General features: G+C 45.8%; 1 protein-coding gene across 1 annotated transcript in view; it reads right to left on the reverse strand.

Annotated features, from left to right (window-relative positions):
• Positions 1-6,210: 6,210 nt before the first annotated feature.
• Positions 6,211-18,857, reverse strand: part of LOC306818549 (fidgetin-like) — a gene marked incomplete at its 3' end in the record, with an annotated part of 28,417 nt that continues 15,770 nt past the window's right edge. Inside the window, 1 exon segment of the mRNA XM_079336200.1 lies at positions 6,211-8,486. Within this exon segment, the coding sequence (XP_079192326.1) occupies positions 6,211-8,486 (2,276 nt within the window).

Here is an 18,857-nt window from a genome sequence, read left to right on the forward strand (position 1 = left end):
ACAATCAAGACAAAGATGATAGCACGTTTTGAAATGCAGCACAGAGGCATAATGAGATTGCAGCTACTTCAGGAACAAAACCAGACAAAATGTTTTTTTCCCCCCACATAAATGGATTCTAGTTTTATTCACTCACACCAAATAAAAAAAAAGGCCATCATTTTCAATTAATGAAGCAGGGAATTGAGTCCGAGGTCCAGCGGGATATGGATTAACCGTGATGGCTTCAGGGCCCAATTTCACACTGAGTCTGCGCTGCAGTCTGCATGGAGGAATTTCACATTCAAGGCCTTGAATCCCTCCCCTCCCCTCCCCCCAAATACCACCTCCTACCCCCAACTCATCCACTCATTCCTCATCCTAAGGTGAGTTGCTTCAGTGCAGACCGCTATTAGTGGCGGGGGGAGATAAAACTGTAAGTGTTGCTCCCAATTAGTGCATCAGTGACCGCTCTGTGCCTCCTCCACGGCGCGGCCTGTAAGGAAGGGAGGACTGGGGGGGGGGGGGGGGGGGGGGGGGGGGGGGGGAGAGAGGAGGCGGCTGCAGGGAGTGAAAGATTGTAGGAGGGATGACAGGAAAGGAGAGGAGCATAAAGACGAGGAATAAAAGTAAAGGAGTGGGTTTTAGACGTAGATAAAGGGAAGAGAAGGATGAAAGTGACTAAAAAAAAAAAAGAATGGCTTAAGCGTTCATTTTGAGTGGCGAGACAGCTCCTATTAACATTTAACAGCGTTTTGCGCAACTTGGTGTGGAGGTTAGGATGCAAATGAGGAGGAATTAAAACTGGCCAGAGGTTTGTCATTGATGGATTGCAGTCTGCCGCTACTCACCACTTCCTAGTGTCCATCACAGACGATTACTGTATAATTAAACCTTATTTCTGGACTCTGCGACGCATAATTACTTGTGTGGGAATGTAACCATCATCTAAAAGCTCCGGCAAAATGCTTTAGCATTTAGTCTGGCAGGCTGCAGTCATTTCACAGAGCAGTGACAGATAGAGCCATCTGATGATCGGCAAAAGAACAGTCACTTTTAATAAGAGGAGGGGGGAAGAATATTAGGCGACAGTGTGCTGATTATAGGAAAATTAGGCTTTCAAGTGCTAAAGTCCTTTGTGTTATTTGCATAATTTATTCCTTCTTTACCCCCCTTACTTCTTTATCCACCTCTGTTTTTTTTTTTTTTTGCGAGCTGTGGGCAATTTCCTCTCATATTTGAATGGATTGCACATTTAAGACTACTTAAGGAAAATGATCACTTAGCATATTTTAATTGTCGCGCAAAAGAGTGAGCAGAGGTGTGAGGCGAAAGCTTGTGGAAGGAGGAGCCTTTAAAGTGAAGGGGACACAGTGGTGGCGTGGCAGATAACCTCGGGGTGGACACACACAGATTGAATTCATCACACACACTCGGTTCTTTAAAGAAACACTTCACAGTCAAATGGCACGAGACTTCCCTTGGAAACTCAGCTCCTATACCGGATTTTGGATCCAACTTGCCGGCCAGTTTGTCTGCATTTAATCTTGAAATACCTCTGAGACGATCTGCAACACTACATATAATAGTGTAAAATAATCAAAAACATTTCTCTTGGAAGTCATGTAGGTTTAAATCTGGGGGGCAAAAAATGTACATTCAGAAAAATAGCATGTGTCACACTTTACATTTTCAAACAGCAGTATAGTATTTGCATGCAACGAAACTGTAGTGACTGTGACAGTGCAGCTGTTTAATTATATCTAGAGTAAAGATTTGCAGGTCAGTTTGTGGGTACTGCTTTCTGCATTAATTCCCCCCACTGAGACTCTCTGCAGGGCTGAGGATAGAGAGGTTATTTACTGACCAGCCTGCTGCTGTAGTATTTATGAAGCTTGGAGCAAACCAAGGAGAGTGAAGCAATCAAGTCTCTGTCTTTGCCCGTTTCATATATTTCAAGTGTGCAGGATAAAACCACATTTAAATCTGGAATAGCATGTGTCACAAATTATTTCTGATCATGGCTATAGCATGTTTCAAAGTGAGAAAATCAAGAAAACAGAGGCCCTCGATGAACTCTGACCTCTTGTGAAGCGTTCGAGTTTCCACAGATAATTATAGAGGCTATACAGCAGCTTCCCACACCTCGATACCAGCTATATATAATGATACCTTGGCGGTGTAGTGGGCAAATGCACATCATTTTCATTAAGAGCACTCAAATAATCCGAATTCTTTGTGATGGAGGATGATAATTAATGCCTTAATGTTTTTCCGGTCTTGCCACTCTTACCACAGCAAGAGAAATGAATTGTTACATTTTAATGAGAGAAGCGACGGCGCCGGCTTCCTGCCGCAACACGGATGATTTTATAATTGCACACAAGGGTGACTAACTCAAGGCTCATTAAGACGATTTTTCAGATGGGCTACTTTTTGGCAGGACAATATATTTATTTTTTCAATCTACTTGTAAATAAATTCCTTTTTCTTTTTTTTTTTTTTTGCGTTTCTCAGTGTCTTAAAGGGACATGAAAAAAACAAGATATACAAGATATAATCTCCCAAGAAAATGTCTTTAATGAATCGTTTGTTGCTGCTTGTACCTAAGATTACATGAAAATACATTGACTGCAAGTATGGCAACATATTCACACATATAAACAAGTGGTGCATTTTGTATTGTATGTATAGGTATGTACAACAGAAACACGTTACACTCTGGTTTAAAGTTGTGCAAGTGTGTTATATATACTAACAATTTATAAAATTCAACACACTAAATAAAAAAAAGAAGAGTGTGCCCACGTATATACACATTCACACGCGCACAACCACAGTAGTTCACAAAAGATTAAAGCAAATGTATTGGATTATACATTTTCGGGTCCCCTTTAGGTCGACCCCAACAGTTCCTTCCTCACAAATCGCTTGTGAGTGTGTGTTTGACGTCAGAGTTATCAGGTGTGTGTGTGTGTGTGTGTGTGTGTGTGTGTGTGTGTTTCGCCTATAGCTTGGATCTGACACACAGTGACAGAGACACACACGCGCTATAGGCAATGCTGCAGCCTGCGGTTGCACCATCAGCTAAATGTTTTAAGTACAGTCATCTGAGGTAAACTGCGCAAAACTTCATGGTGTTATTCTCTCTTTTTCTTCTCTCTTTTTTTTTTTTTTTTCTCTTTTCTTTTAAATTTGCAATGCATTTTTCACAAATGTCTGACATTTGGAAAGACGTAAATCAAATACCACGTGTGTGTTGTAGCCATGAGGTAGAAATGCTTTAAAGAGGAGCTCAAGCGTCCATTGAAGAGGAAAGGTTTCCAGAGAAAGAAAAAGCTAGATTTGAACACCGTGTAGAAAAAAAAAGAAGGTCAAGACAAAAGAAGGACCACGAAACACGTAACAAACAAGCTTAGCATTGAACGATGTGTTTCAAGTCGTTTGTTCGTCGGCTGTGGAGCGAGAAAGAGAGAGAGAGAGAGAGACGCCTGTGCTGTTGATGTGTGCTCTGAAGTGCATTAGTAGGTTTTTCAGTCTAAAGGGACTCTCTCTCCAGAGGATTTGCTGACAGAAGGAATTCTGGTAAAGATTGTTTTGAGGGTGCTTTTCTGACGGACCACTCTGCTTTCCCCTTGTGCTGCCGCCACGCTGCCTGGCTGTCTTTCCTTTCCGTCAATTTTGCTGACGCTCAGCAGAACCCCCCCCACCACCCCCCCCCCCCACACCCATCAGGTGCTGCACTGATGGTGCTCAGACCAGAGATAGCAACACAGAGTGGGCCTGAAAGCACAATATGTGGCTCCTTATTCTACATTGATCAAAAATTAAATACAACAAGATGTGCAATGAAAATCTTAAACTGGCAAATGAAATCTCTTTGAGGAGAACTACCAGACCAAACAAATCAAGCGCTGCCAATGGCAAGAAAACAAATGTTACACACAAAATGCTTTTAGTGCACGAACAATAAACTATCTTAAGTATTCCATGTCACGACAGCAGTGCTAAAGGACGGTAAGGAAGAGACAAAAATACATTCCAAAGCAATACAATGGGCGAAGGGTAACCGTCAGGGATGAAGGACATTTAAGACTAATGCCAAAATTCCTTACTCAGTGTTACAAAGCTTTTCATCAATGATGTGCCCGGATGCATTTTGAATGCATTTTTTTTTGTGCCATCTGTGTAAATAGATTGAAAAATAAACTGGAAAAAAAACAAAAAAACAAAAAACAGTTACAGACACAAAAATACTGACATGGGTTTGAATTGGATTAGTTCATTTGAGGCCGCCTTGTATGATCACATACACAATCCATGTCTAGATGACAACTTTACACTTTTGTTTAGCACTGATTGGACAGCAGAAATTACAAGACTAAGGTGTCAATCAATTAGAATCACTATTATCAAATGGGCAACTCTGCACAATCCACACTTCCGCATTGAAGTGTTGAACCCATTATAGCTATTTTTGACTGAAATCAATTGCAGTAAACAAGACTTGTAAATCTAAGATGGACACATAAAGTAAACGTCTGTGTAGCTCTCTGTGACTTTAAGGAAATGTCCAGTTACTTTGGGTAATATGCTTTGTTTACTGTCATTACAGAGTAAAATAAGATGATTGATATCCCCTCATATTCCTGTTGAATATGCATGTTAGCTTAGCAGCACACCATCTACCCCTTCTCAATACAAAGTTATGTCAGCTTGTTTCCTGTTTTCAGTTATGCCAAGTTTAACTCAGGCTACTGTCAAAGCCTTTTCTATTTTTGAGAGCCAGCTTAAAGTGTTTTGTACAAATTCGAACAATCGGATGAGACATCAGTCAAACATGTCTGTTTTATGTAAGCCAGAAGCTTTACATTTAACTCTTGTCATGACAGATAACTGGCAAATTTCCCACAACACTAAATTTCCAAGCACGAGCGTTAGCTAGTAGCAAGAAAGCTCCACATTTAACTCTTGAACAGACAGAATATGAGCATATGTCCCACAACCTTACTTGGCACTAGCAATAGCTATTAGCCAGTGAAGTTCATATTTAACTCATTGCTCATTTCCAAAAAACTGAAAAGGAATCCTTCGATTTTTTGGGAGGGGATTTTAGCGCGTCTATTTCAGAGGATACATTTCCCCCACTAAACAGGGTGGTCAACAAATGGGTCGATATTTTGCGCAGAAGTTATCTGACAAACTGGTGGCGCCTCCGTGCAGCCTGGACGTTATGCCTTGGTCACATAATATAAACAGTGTGGATTAATGTGGTTTTGATAAATATACAATTCCCACCAAACCGACACCTGTCCATCTCTGAAAACGCCTCAAACAACAAAGCTGGGCAAGAGTTATGGACTTAAGTTTTAGGATTGGTCAGGTAGATGCAGCTAACTAAAGCACCTGCCATGAGGAAAAAGAAAAGAAATAACGTATCTTATTCTCACTATGGATTATGTTCCACCATTTTAGAACATATCTGTTACATTCATTGTCACCTCTTTGCTATTTATCCTAGCCAGTTGAGGTACACTTAACACTGCTTTACTAAACTTCCAAAACCCCTCAGATTCTCCCCTCAGATCTTAGTGCTTTTCGTCAAGGTATCTTGAGGTACTATACAATTCACAAACGCTTTCCTGAGTTTTGTTCGTTACGTTTGACAGGATCAGAAGAGATGAGAGTGAGTCAGGGCCCAGACTACTGCCACCCTGTTGGATTACTGCTCTTAGCAAGACAATAAAGACTGATTGACCATCGCCAATGGCTTCTGTCAGTCTCTGTTTTTCAAACTCACTGTTGAAGTTTTAAAGCTCTTTATAATTGTCAGCTCATGCCAAGAATGTAGTTTGTGAGGCAAATAAACAACGAAAGAAACTCAGAAAGCACCACTTCAGGCACTTGGATAGCCAACTAAATCTCAAAAACAAGGACATAAAGATATATACACAGACACTGGGGCGTCTCTTCTGAAGCCAACTTGCAAAGTGTAAACAACGCCTGGCTTTTCTGGAGTGTCAAGCATTCAAATTAAAACTCTTGCTCATTAACTGCAAAACCGCCTGTTGTCTCTTCAAAACCTGGTCTCTGGGTGCATCTAAACCCTGCTTGTGAGAACTCTGTGGGCTTGTGTTGGCCTTCTGTGTGCCTTTCCCTCCAGCACAATGCTTCTGCCCTGAGGGGAGAAAATGTGGATGCCTCTTTTTCTCAAGGGCGGAATCTATCTTTTCACTGGCTGCAGCCGAACATTTTGTTCCACTCAGTGTACGTGTCAATCTCTTTCTGCGATATACTGGCTTGGAATTTACAAAAGACACTCTCAAAGTCCTGGTAGGTAAGTGGCCTGACCTGTCCCCGGGGCATCATACCCGTCATGTCCATGCCCTGTGCAGAGGCGTGTAACAGACCAACAAGGGCCTCCTGGCAGAATCTGGCCAGGTCCAGTCCAGAGAAACCCTCAGTACGCTGGACCAGCAGTGCCAGCTCCTCCTCGCTTAAGCAGTATTTGTGCTGAGATTGAGCCAGCAGCTGGTTCACGATATGGTGCCGGGCTGTGCTGTCTGGCAGGGGCACGAGGACCCTACGAGCAAAGTACCTGCGCAGCCCTTCATCCATGTCTTGAGGTCTGCTCGTGGAACAAACCACCAACACTTGGTTGCTTAAATCTTCGCCTGAGCCCATGAGAAGTGAGTCCAACTGGGAAAGTAGCTCCCCTTTAAGGTGGTTGATGGGACTCTCTTCACTGAGGTGGGCTGAGAGCAGCATGTCCACCTCACTGATGAACAGTACTGAGGGCTGCCTGCATCGCGCCACCAGGAAGGACGCTCTGATAATTTTTTCTCCATCTGCCAGCCACTTGGTGGCCAACGTGGACCCGCTAAGCTGGAGGAATGGTGCTCCCAGCTGGCTTGCCAGGCAGCGTCCAAGCAACGTCCTGCCGCTGCCCCTCGGCCCAAACAGCAACACGCAACGCGGGGCCGGTCCTAAACTGCTGAACATGTCTGGGCGGAGAATAGGCCACAGGACCTCCTCTTTAAGGGTTGCCTTGGCAAGTTCTAGTCCTGCGATGTCGCTCCAATCCACTGGGGGGCCTTGCTGAACGATTTCAGAGGTAACCATGTCAAGAAGGTGAGGGTCACTGGTTTTCAGCTGCTCTTCAGCAGGTCTGGAGGAGGAGTTGGACGAGGAGGAGGTAGGCCCGGGCGCTGAGTGGGAGAGGTGAAGGCGGTGGTCATCAGCACCTTGCTCACTAAGAGAGGGGGAGGTGAAGTTGACGAGGGAATCTGCTGACCGAGAACCCCCCAGGGTGGAGGAAACGTATGCTGGTGGAGTCATCGGGCCCCCTGTTGCCTGACTGCCGTACTTCCTCTGCTGCTCTGAAGACATCGTGGACTGCTTCTGAGGATTAAAAGGCAAAGATGTCTTTTCAACACTCCTGTCAAATCCACCACCGCTGGCGCTGTTGGAGCCTCCGTTTGCACTGCTGCTGTCTGCTACCCTGTACATGGGGCTCTCAGACGAGCTCCGAGCTTGACCATAGCCAAAGTTACCGTAAGAGTCAATCTCTCCCTGGCCTGTCATGTAGAAGGCTTTCCTCTTCAGTGAATTAGAGGAGCTACTGTTCAGAGGAGTGGGGGCAATTGGGGTCAGGTTGTGGCTCTGGTATGGGTATCCAGGTAAAGTAGAGGGAGGGGGAAGAGGTGTAGGAGCAGCAATGCCTGATGGGAGGTATGAGGAAGGAGGGGGTGCTCCCCCAGGGCTGTATCCTGGCCCTACTGAGCTCTGAGCCGAGTAGCCGGCTGGGGGGTAATTATAACTAGACAAGTTAGGGGAGCCTCCATTGTAAGCTGGGACTAAAGTGGGGTGGGAGGGCGGCGGAGGGGGTGGCTGCAGGAGCCCAGAGCTGTGCAGTGGGGAGGGAAGCGCTGGGGCGGGGGCGGACTGGGAGCTGTAACTACTGTGAAGGTAGGAGCCGCTGTATGCAGGGCCGTATTCCTGAGAGGGCATGGAGGAGGAGTGAAGTGCGGTGGCGGTGTGGCTCCCGCAGCTGCTGCTGGAGTAGCTCGGTTCACTCAGGGTGCTGGAGGCCAGGCCCGGAGAGCTGCACATGCCGGACACCACGTCCGAAGCCGCTGCCACACCCCCTTTTCTGACCGAAACCCCCTCAGGGATGCAGCTCATGGGATAGACGCCATCCTGCCAAGGTTCTGATTCACCTTTCCGTCCATTCATCACTCCGGGTACACCAGGCCCCTCAGAGTAAGCCCCCGGCATCTCGAGAATACCGGAGTACTTCTCGGCATACTTCTTGAGCAGGTTGGAGGCGGTGAGGGCTGAGATGTCATCATTGGCCCAGGCGTACTGGTAGGCGGCAGATCGCTGCAGGTGGCCAGGCACCGCCCTGTAGGCCTCGGCCTTGTGGGCTGGCGAGCGTGTGGTGGAGGAGATGTCGAAATGCTGTTCGGCCCACTGGCTGTGCTCGGGGGTCCACTGCATCTTTAAGCCTGAAAGAAATGGCGACACAGAAAATGGTAGGTTGAGCCACGGACACGCTCAAATTATTTCAGGAATAATTAAAATAACAACACCTCCGAATTGCTGGGGATTGAAGGTGATCAATTAAAAAGGTGACATTCATCTAGAGGCTTGTTTGGTGTGGCTTTTTGTTTTGATCTACGTGACTCATAAAAAGAAGGTATTCTGTTCAACTATGCATGACTTAATTAGATCTATTTCTCTCCATTGGAGGAGGTAGGTGGCTGTCCACCAATAAACCAGGATCTGCCTCCGTTTTTACCTGCTTAAAGGCTGTTTGTTGGTCTGGACTTGCTTTGTTACTTTTATTATGATTAGGTGCCTCATGATAAAAAAAATGACTGATTGATTGATATGGGGACTGCAGATTGACAGCAGGTATAGTGTGGTACAGAGGGATGGCTGGTTACTGCAGCCTAATGCACCCTGGCCAGACCAATAAGACGGAGGCATTGAGGGTCACTCTATAATCCCCAGCTCATCTGAGGTGGCTGAAGATGGGTTTGAAAATGCGCCTCGCCGAGTGCCACAAAGCAAAATACACACACCCATACACCCCCCCCCCCTTCTCCTCGTGGAGCTTTTATCCAATACACACACACACACCCTTGCTCAGACACTCGCATTTAAAAAAAAAAAAAAAAAAAAACTATCTTTGCCTGCACTCAAGCGTGCTGATGTGCACACACTCACACAAAGCTCACATCCACTGACCCAGACGCACAAACACTGGCACGCACACAGGAGCTGTAGCGAGCAATGAATTACAACACATTGTGTCTCAAGCTTAGTTCCTGTCTGCACAGCTCCACCTTGACCTCTCTCTCCACCGTTCTCTTTACCTTTCTGTCTGCCTCTCTTCTTTATGCCTCCCTGCCGCCTTGTCTTTCCCCTCAGTCGCTCCTCTTTGCTTTTTTGTTGGTCGACCATTTTCCACCAACCCTCCTGCTAGATCCTTCTTTATTTCTCTTCACCTCCCTTTATTCTGGCTCCATCTATTTTGATATATATCTCTTCTTTTCATTCCCTTTCTGCCTTTTCTCTGCAGCCACCCCTCCTCTTATTTACTCCCTCTGTGCTTGCTTCCCCCCCCCTCCCGCCTTCCTTGCTCCATCTCATCTCAGACACACTCACCTGGCTCTCCCCTTTATTGCCTCAGGAGGCTGGAGAGCCACTGTTTCCTTTAATCCCAGCCAATGCCATCTGCAAACACTGACAGTCACACAGCGACTCCATCGTTGTCTCACTATCAAAGCCGTGGCACTATCAAAGGCTGGACGGGGCGTAATCACAGCAGCCGCACGGCAGATTGAACCCCGTTTGATTTGACTTAGTGCACACAAATAAAGGATAATATCGGTGTCATTTAGGCTGCTTCCTCCGACTTATTGACTGGCAGCGGCTGCATGTAGAGATCCACAGTTGGGGGTCTTGTGAGCAATCCCTCCTTTGGAATTGGTTTATGTGTGTGTTTTTGTGTTTGTGTGGGTAAAGCAGTGCAAGCACAATGAAATCCATTCATGGTGGAGCAAATCTTCCATCCCTCCCTTCCATTTATGCGAGCACAAACAGACATACGCGCAAAAAAAGAAAAGCCCAGGCACGAACACATACACGTTCGCACTCTCTTGCTCTCTTTTCTGAGGCCCTGTGTTTGTTTGGTAACAACACAGGGGAAGGAGGGGGGGAATCCCCAGACTCCTATATTTCCTCTCTGATTCTACTCTCTAGCCATCTCTCGGCAGACGCCAGTGGCTAATTAGCAGAATGGCGATCTGCTAATTGTGTTAATTTACAACATTTTAGCCGAGGGGAGTCGAGCAGGGGCTGGCAAGCCTGTCACCCTCCCGGTGTACTGAGCAGGGAACGTCTGAGACAAAGAGCTGAGCAGAGGAAAGTTTTGTATTAGCTAGGAGGCTCCTTTAATATTGAGAATACATTAAGTGGGAGCAGCGTGATAGAAGGGCGGGATTTCAAGGAGAAGATTACAAGGCTGGAAAAACTGGACAAAACATGAGAAAATGTGGGCACAAAACAACCATCTTTCAACAGGATCCCGGCCTGTCAACAACACAACGTTGCTGTCAAATACCTATTTTAAAATATACATAGCGAGGTATTCAATTGTGAGGATCCAGAGGAGGTTGACGATGCTGAACTTCACAATAAATCAATCGGTTATCCCTTATACATCTTAAATGCAGCGTGACCAAATGTGATCATGAATGAGCGTCATCATTGAGAAAACTATTCCTGCTCCAAGTCTCAAGGTGCAGGTTTGATCTGCGGCCTGAAGACTTCACACAGAGAAACCCCCTGATGGAACCTGGTCTTCGGCAATCTCCGGCTCATCCACAGTCTCTTCAGCTAATCAACAGTCCATCCTGACGTCGGTGTCAGACATTACAGCACACGTCGTTTTAATGGAGCAGTCGGCAACTTTTCATTCAGTGACTTTATCACGGATCAATGAAAGGCAACAAATGCTCGACCTTTGCCTATTATAAACACATAGAATGAAGTACAATAGTGACTTTCTAGTACAACATGTATAAAATATGACATAAGGATCTAAAACGGTGAGTATTTGTTGGGCCAGTTTTCATTTATCTCAAAAAACAAGCGAAGAAGTCATCAATGTGTGAAATACATTAGCGGTCGTATTTCTGTAGCTGTAGCTAGCCTCCATTTTTGTTGCAACAGAAGTACGTTACAAATGACAGTGAGAGCAAGATGGTCATCCACTTTGAGCTAGCCCCAACATGCTGTTGAAAGAAGTGCATAAAAGGGGCAGTTCCCTAAGTGTCCCACTGAACCAAACGCACCGGAAGAATTATTAATACCAATGTTAAAATGCAGTTAATACAGTTTGATGTGACGGAGAATTTCTGACGTTAAAAAGCTGACGTTGCAGGGAGCTGGTTCTTGTCGGCTCAGTTTCATGCAGTCAGGTAAAAAAAAAAAAAAAAAAAAGACTGGTGACTACATTGTACAAGGAGGTTATTTCAAGATGATAGACAAAAAGTTCCCTCACCACCAAAATGCTGCAAATTGCAAGCAAGTGAAAATGTCATGACGTGCTCAGATGCATGTGTTTTGCTTCTCTTGAGCAGGGATGGGCACAGTGAAATGGATGGAGATGCAGATAAGAAAAAAAAAGGCGAGGATGGAGAAGAAGTGGAGGAGCAGGAGGAGAGGACGCGAGCTCTGGAGGGAGACTTGGCGGGGGGAGGGGGGGGGGAGGAAGAAGGGGGGGATAAAGTAAAATAAAACAAGCCTCGCGAATCGCACGCATTCGTCTCTCCACAGTGTGACACTCCATCAAACTGGGATGTGTCCTCCATTTAAAGAAACATGGATCTTTCTAATACCGTCATTAATAAAGATAACATATATAAAAGAGTGTGTCAGCCTCCATCAGGGCTTTCATCTCTTCTATAATGAGGTTAATGCAGAGACGCAGTGATTACCCCAGCAATGCAAATGAAGGCCAAATGATAACTTGCACTATTTAAATAAGGTAATAGCGATTACTCCACGTTATTTAAATGAGGACGGAGGCTTTGAACTGAGCGCTTTGAACCCGCTGCTCCTTCTCCAAAACATATGAAAGGGATGGAGGAGGATTGACTTTGGACTCATTCACTGAGTATCCTTCTAATTCAATGTGATGTAAACCAAGGGCAACGAGTGAAGCAAAGTCACTTAATGTGGGGGTGCAGGATGGGCGGGGTCAACCAGGAGAAGAAGGAAAAAAAAAATAAAAATCAAGGTAGGCTGACTTGCAACTCACTTTGGAAGACCTTGAAAGTCGCTGAAACGTCATTGAATTCTGAGTGGTGAAGAACTCAATATTCACATGCATTCAAATGACCACAAAATCACATAGGGCAGCACTTTAATATAAAAAAGTTACCAATAGTGCCTTTCAAAAACTTTCAAGGCCCTTTTTCAGGACACTATTTTTCCCGAGCATTCGCTTTGAAAAGTGTGTTTTTTTTCTTTAACAGCCTCCATGACACTGCATGGGAAATGTCTTTTCACTCGTTTTTAATTTTTTTCATTTCAGCAACCGAGTGAGACGACAAAATTCAACCTTTTTTTTTTTTTTTTTTAATCTGCAGAGTTTTAAGGGTTGAGGGAAACGTGCAAAAGCCTTTTGGATGGACACATGCAGCAAGAGATTTAAAAAAAAAAAAAAAAAAAATCAAATAAACAAGAAGAGATGTTTGTGTTGCAGAGTTGGAGAAAGAGGGAGGGAGAGGGATCGTGCACTCAGCTGAAACAACATCCAACAGAAATCTTCTCCACCTTCTGAAGCGTCAAGTCTGCCAGCACCCTCCCCCCCACCTCCTCTTCCTCCTCTAGCCTCCACATAGAGACGCCTAATCATTCTCATTACACTCGGCGTCCATCTGCATCAACAGAGCTGCCTATTACTGTGCGGTGTGTGTATATGTGCAGTAAACAGCTCTTTAGAGAGAGCTAATGAGCTCTTTTAAGTCTGTCCGCCGTGTGATTCTGCAAGCAGGGTGTCAGAGCAAACTGCCCATTTTGGTAACGTCATAATTAAGCTGCATTTGTGTGTGTGTGTGTGTGTGTGGAAAACACATGCCAGCACCCACAAAATCTGTGACAAGACATACAAATGTGAGGCCCTTTCTTTTTTTTTTTCCTTCCGTCTTTCACACACAAACAGACAACAAAGACGTTAAAACCCAACAAACTATCAAATAATTGTGTCATATTTTTATGAAACCTGTCCTCGTGTCTGCGATTGGGTGCAGGCGGAGGAGAAGGAGCGGCGTGACAGGCGATAACTTCATCAGGAGAGACCTGTTTTCACACGCCACGGGGGAAATCTAACCAGCCAGTTATTCAAATCCTTATCAAATACACCAGAGGGCATCTTTTAACCTCCAAATCGCTGCACCAAAGACCTGAATATGCGCCAAATGTAGCTATTGTTTTAAAAGAGTGCGTGCGTGCATGTGTGTGTGTGTGCGTGTATCCTCAAGCACACAAGCCCTTGTGTGTGTTTGACAACCTCCGGACCACCTTGTTAATGAGTCCAGCACACTGTGACTAAGCCACGGGCTACGCTGTATTGGCACACGAGCTACATTAGAGTCAAATAATGTGATTAGGTCCTCCAAAAGGCAATTAATTATGAAATTAGTCATGAGCTTGTGTCACACACACACACACGCGCACACACACACGCGCGCACACACACACACACACACACACACACACGTGCTAATCAAAGATCTTCTGTGTGTTTGTGTGAGAATCGTTGTCGGAATAAAAAAAAAACACGAAAGTAACAAAAAGAAAGTGGCCCCCCGTCATCGACCTTTTTTTTTTTTTTTTTTTTTTTTAGCTCAAACTACATCAAGTGATTAAAAAAGACAATTTGTGCTCACAGATAAACTAAATTTCTCTTCCATCCTTTCTGAAAGGCGATAAAACTGTCCCCGAAGCCAGACTTTTCCCTCTGAACGAGCGCAACCAGCGCCGATCCGCGTCTTTGAAGCGCGGCTGCAGCTTCCACTCGCGAAGGCGACGACTAGTCTGTGGCACGGCGGCGACAAAAACAACAACAACGACGACAGGGAAAGAAAAAGGAAAAAAAAAAGGGAGTAAACAGAGCGAGTTCAAAGTCGAGACGCTGAGCAGTGACCGGGAGAGATGAGCTGTCACTAACTCAAAGACAGAACGGAGGGGAGGGGGAGATTGCTGTACGGATGACAGCTCGGGAGCTGCAATATAAGGATATGTGACAAATGACGGAGTCTTTAAAAAAATCAAATATTCATTGTAATCGGCGACTTTTGACCTCGCGATAACTTTTCCCGCAGCTCCGACCATCAAACTTTGAAATCAGTGAGTCTTTGTGGAGCACGTTTGAGAGCGAGATCAGAACTAGGCTTCACTGCGGTATAGAAAAGTCAAAGCTTTCAAAATATTCGGGTTTTTATTTAATGATAAATCTAAATTTAGATGGCTGAATAAATCAAGAATGTAAGTCTCTTCGTGAATTCCAGAGGCGTATCATCGCCGCCCCTGCCTGCCTGTCTGTATCACGTCTTCCTTACAGCTGGATAAATTGACACAGTCTACATTTCCCTTTACGAGACAGACTACTGAATGGGTGGGTTAAATGGGTAGGGCGCAGTTAAACAAATGCTCCGGATCAAGGAAATTGTGCGTGGCTTCTTTTGTCATTCAGAGAGGAAATTGAGAGATATTCGGCGGGGGTCGGAGCCGCTTACGCGTGGCATTCATCTATAATGCACTCGGCCTGTCCGTCAGCGACTCCATTTCCTGTGACTAGCGCAGCGTGCCTAATCACCCTGCTCGACGCGGGGCTCCTTTCCTCAAAGACGCGCGCGCACGCACACGCACACACACACACACACACACACACACACACACACACACACACACACACAAATGTGCGGTGGCACCGGCGGGAATGGAGGCAGACACATGCAGGACCAAATAGAGCACGCGTCGAAAACATCAGGCCCGCTGAGGCAAAGCGATTATTCTTATCTGGTGAATTAAACATCTGTAAAGACTCTCAGCGCCACTGGGACAGGAAAAGAGAATAGGCGATGACATCCACAGCTGGGACGGCGGCAGAACAGAGGGGCACATCTGTCCTGTGGCGAGTGAAAAGAGATCACCATTACAGGTCAATTAAATGACAAATCAGCTAAACAAGCGTTGTTGCAGGGACGTGTTTGAGAGAAAAGGTGTTTGGACGTGACATTAAATTGGAGGGGAAATCGCTCCTAACTTGGACTTTCATATCCCTACCCAGATGTTGATGTTTTTAAGACTCGTCAAAAGCTTCATTGATTGAATTCTTTACCGAGTGTAATCACTTCAGGGGACGCGAGAGACGGCTCCGACACAGGCTGAAGACACTCCAGTTTGTTCTTAATGGACTAACTTCGGGAGACAAACACCCTCCTCCGCCGATGTCGATTAAGCCGACGCCGTGCACAGCCGCGGCGTTTGCCAGGCGACGGCAGGAGCGGTCGCGCGTCTCCATCGGCGTTCCCTGCGAACGCCTCTCAGCCTGCTGCTCTGCCTCCGCCTGACGGGGCATCCACAGGATCTTTCAGAGCGGCCCCGGGGTTAACATGGGGCCACACGCTATCAATACTCCTCTGACGCCCGGATCCATACCTGTGAACCAGCAGCACTTTGTTTACCTGTGTGTTCAGTAATTAAAATAGATTTCTGAGAGGAGGCCTAATCCTTTTAGAAATGACATCGATCCCTGCTACCAGTGCAAGAGAGCCGCGCTGTAACTTTTTTGTTTTCTTCTCTCCCCTCTCCCCTTTACACACAGAAGCGGCGTGAGGATGCTCCCCCCCCCCCCTCCTTCCTCCTTCCTCCTCCTCCTCCTCTTTGATGGAAACTTTGGAAAGTCCTCGACATGAAGGACGTCATTTAGGGCCAAGCAGGAAGGGGAGTGGGTGTGGGGTGGGAGGTGGGGGGGGGGGGGGGGGGGTGCAGCAGTGGGGTTGGCAGGTGGAGATAATAGAGAGGAAGCCTCTAACCTCGACTAAAGCTGTCTGTCTTCGTAAATAAAATGAGATAATTATTGAGTGAACAACATTATACGCCGACGACACTCTCCTTCTTCTACCGGCGCAGTTGTAAATCTCAACAAACACGGTGCTTTTGGACATTAAGTGCTCACTAAGCACAGTGGATGCATCATATTTCAAGAGCAGGCGTTGTGTGGGTGAGGAGCTGGGGAAAATGGAGTGTAATGGTTATCCATTATCTTATACGGCAACGGCGGCGATGATCATTTTCAAGTGACTCATTTCTGGAAGTACCTATCTATCGGCCACTTGGAGGGAAGACTTTGATGGCTAATCCAAAACAACTATTCAGAGGTCATTTACCCGCCGCGGCGTGGAGACACTCTGCACAAGAGAAACGCTCCATCCTCCCTCATTATTCAAATACAATCCTCGGGAAAGAGCCACATCACAAACAGCGGCGCCGCAGCCCCGGAGTGGGCGATTACCTACACAGCACACTCCGGTCCAGAGTGGAAGCATTAACAATGCATCAACAAATGAATATATCACAATTCAAGTAAGAGTTGGAAAGAGTTGTTTGTCATGGGAATTAAATAGTGATACTGGAGCGTATTAACACATCAATGATCCCACTTGGTAGTCAATAATACCCACATACAAGACTTTTATATTCTTCAATTGTATTATATTATTCTGCGGAGGTACGAAATATATTTTTAGAAGTGTGGGTGCGATGTTTGTTTGTGTGTGGTCCGGCTACACATGAATGGTTACTTAACACCGCACTGATTTCCCCTCGGCAGTTAGAGAAAAACCAGCCGATGCTCAATGATGCATCACCGTGTTTGTTGCCGCCAGGCTGTGTGTGTGTGTGTGTGTGTGTGTGTGTGTGTGTGTGTGCGCATATGTCTGTGTGTGTTTATGTGCGAGTGTGTTATCAACGCTGGCACGTAGACAGACAGCCCAGGAGTGACTGCCGGAGTGTCACCATCTGTGGATGCATTATGTCTGTCTGCACTGGGCTGTGTGTATGTATGTATCTAAGAGTGTGTGTGTGTGTGTGTGTGTGTGTGTGTGGGTGGTGTGGAAGTGAAAGGGGGCGGGGGGGGTGGGAGGGGGGAGCACTCAGTCAGACAGTAAACTGGACCACAGCTCCATAGTTTGCTTCTTCTGACAACAGCAGGCACATTCGGTGCCAAATACTAACTACACTGCAAAAACCTGTCAATTTAAACGACAGCAGAAGTTTTTCAAAATAAAATTATGACCTTTAAATCTTTTACTTCTTCTTATAAAGAAAAAAAAAACTCAAGTAAAAATCTGTGCCAACTGCAGAGGGGAAAAAAAAAAAAGCATAATTTATTTTAAAACTCTTTCAAGAGCAAGACAAATCTTTCCACTTATCCTAATTAAATATTTTAAGCTGTCATCGCGATACCGCGGCTCATAAATAAGAGCAGGATTTGAAGGCGTCCACTCTGTTAAATGACTCGTTACGGAGGGTTTTTGCAGTGCACCAAACATTTGGCAAGCGAGCCAGATTAGAGTTCAACAGCAGTTGGTGGAGATTAACGCCGGCCGTGAGTAGCGCACGTGCGAGGGTGTGTGCGAGGGTGTGTGTTCACGTGTGTGTGTGTGTGTGTGTGTGCGCCTGTGGGGTGTGTGTGGATTACTGAAGAGGCCCTGGCTGGGATAACCTCTACCCCCAGCCTGTGAACTTGCAGGAATTCTTCACCGTGCATGTTTGAAGTGCGAAATCCTGCACACTTCATATGGATCCTGGCTCGATCTGCCAACTCACGCCTTCTCTCGCTGTGTCCCAATAAAAAATAAAAAAAAACATGCAGCCTGTCAGACTGTTTTTTTTTTACATCTTTCTTTTTTTTTTTTGCTTTTAAAACTTTAAAGAGCAAAGTCAGAGTGTTAAAGGTTAATGGTGATGTTTCTATGCTATTAAAAGTCATTTAATTGCACAATAATTTGCCCTTTTCTCTGCTTGCAATGAGTTGGGCACAAACTTTGGAGTCATTTATCATATTGGCTCTGTGTGACAGCGGCGTATACAGGATGCAGCGGTGGCTGACAGGATAGGTGAAAGGGGGAAAGTGAGGACAGGTCGCTTAAGGTCACAGAGTTGGATCCAAACTTTAGCGAGAGATACGACACACCTAGCTGTTCCTGTTGTCCTCTCGTACTTTGAGGCGTTTAAAAAAAAGAAAAAAAAGGGACAACATGACAGAGGCGTGTGCTGGTCTCCCGCAGGTGTGCGAGTCGCTGAAGGGAGGAGCGTGCACGCCCTTAAATCCACCGCGGCTCGCATTATGCTGGAATTCACACAGGTTGTCTAAACAGTCAAACAGCGGATCAATACGCCCATCGATCGGTGGCATTGAGACTGAACTGGTCGTGTCGAGGGGGCAGAAGAATCTCAGCTCTCAGCAGGCTGCGGGGCTGGAGGATGCACCGACTAACACACACGTGTGTGTCTGTGTGTGTGTGTGTGTGTTCGTACAGACTGCACAGAAGGAATCTGGTGCAGAATATACTGCAAATATTTGTGAAAGCATGTACATAGATGTGCGAACGCTCGTCTTTTTCTGCCCACTCAGACAGAAACCGCAGGCCTCCTTGGGACAAGAACAACCTCCACACAAACACAACATCTCGTATGAGCAGATTCAGGTCCTGTCTGTTCCAGTCAGAGCAGTCTGCCAGCAGTTTGTCTCAAAGTGAGGGCATCCAGTCAGCTCCAGCAGCTGAATATCAAGC

This window comes from Symphodus melops (assembly GCF_947650265.1).
Source record: "Symphodus melops genome assembly, chromosome: 23".
Classification (NCBI taxonomy): Eukaryota; Metazoa; Chordata; class Actinopteri; order Labriformes; family Labridae; genus Symphodus; species Symphodus melops.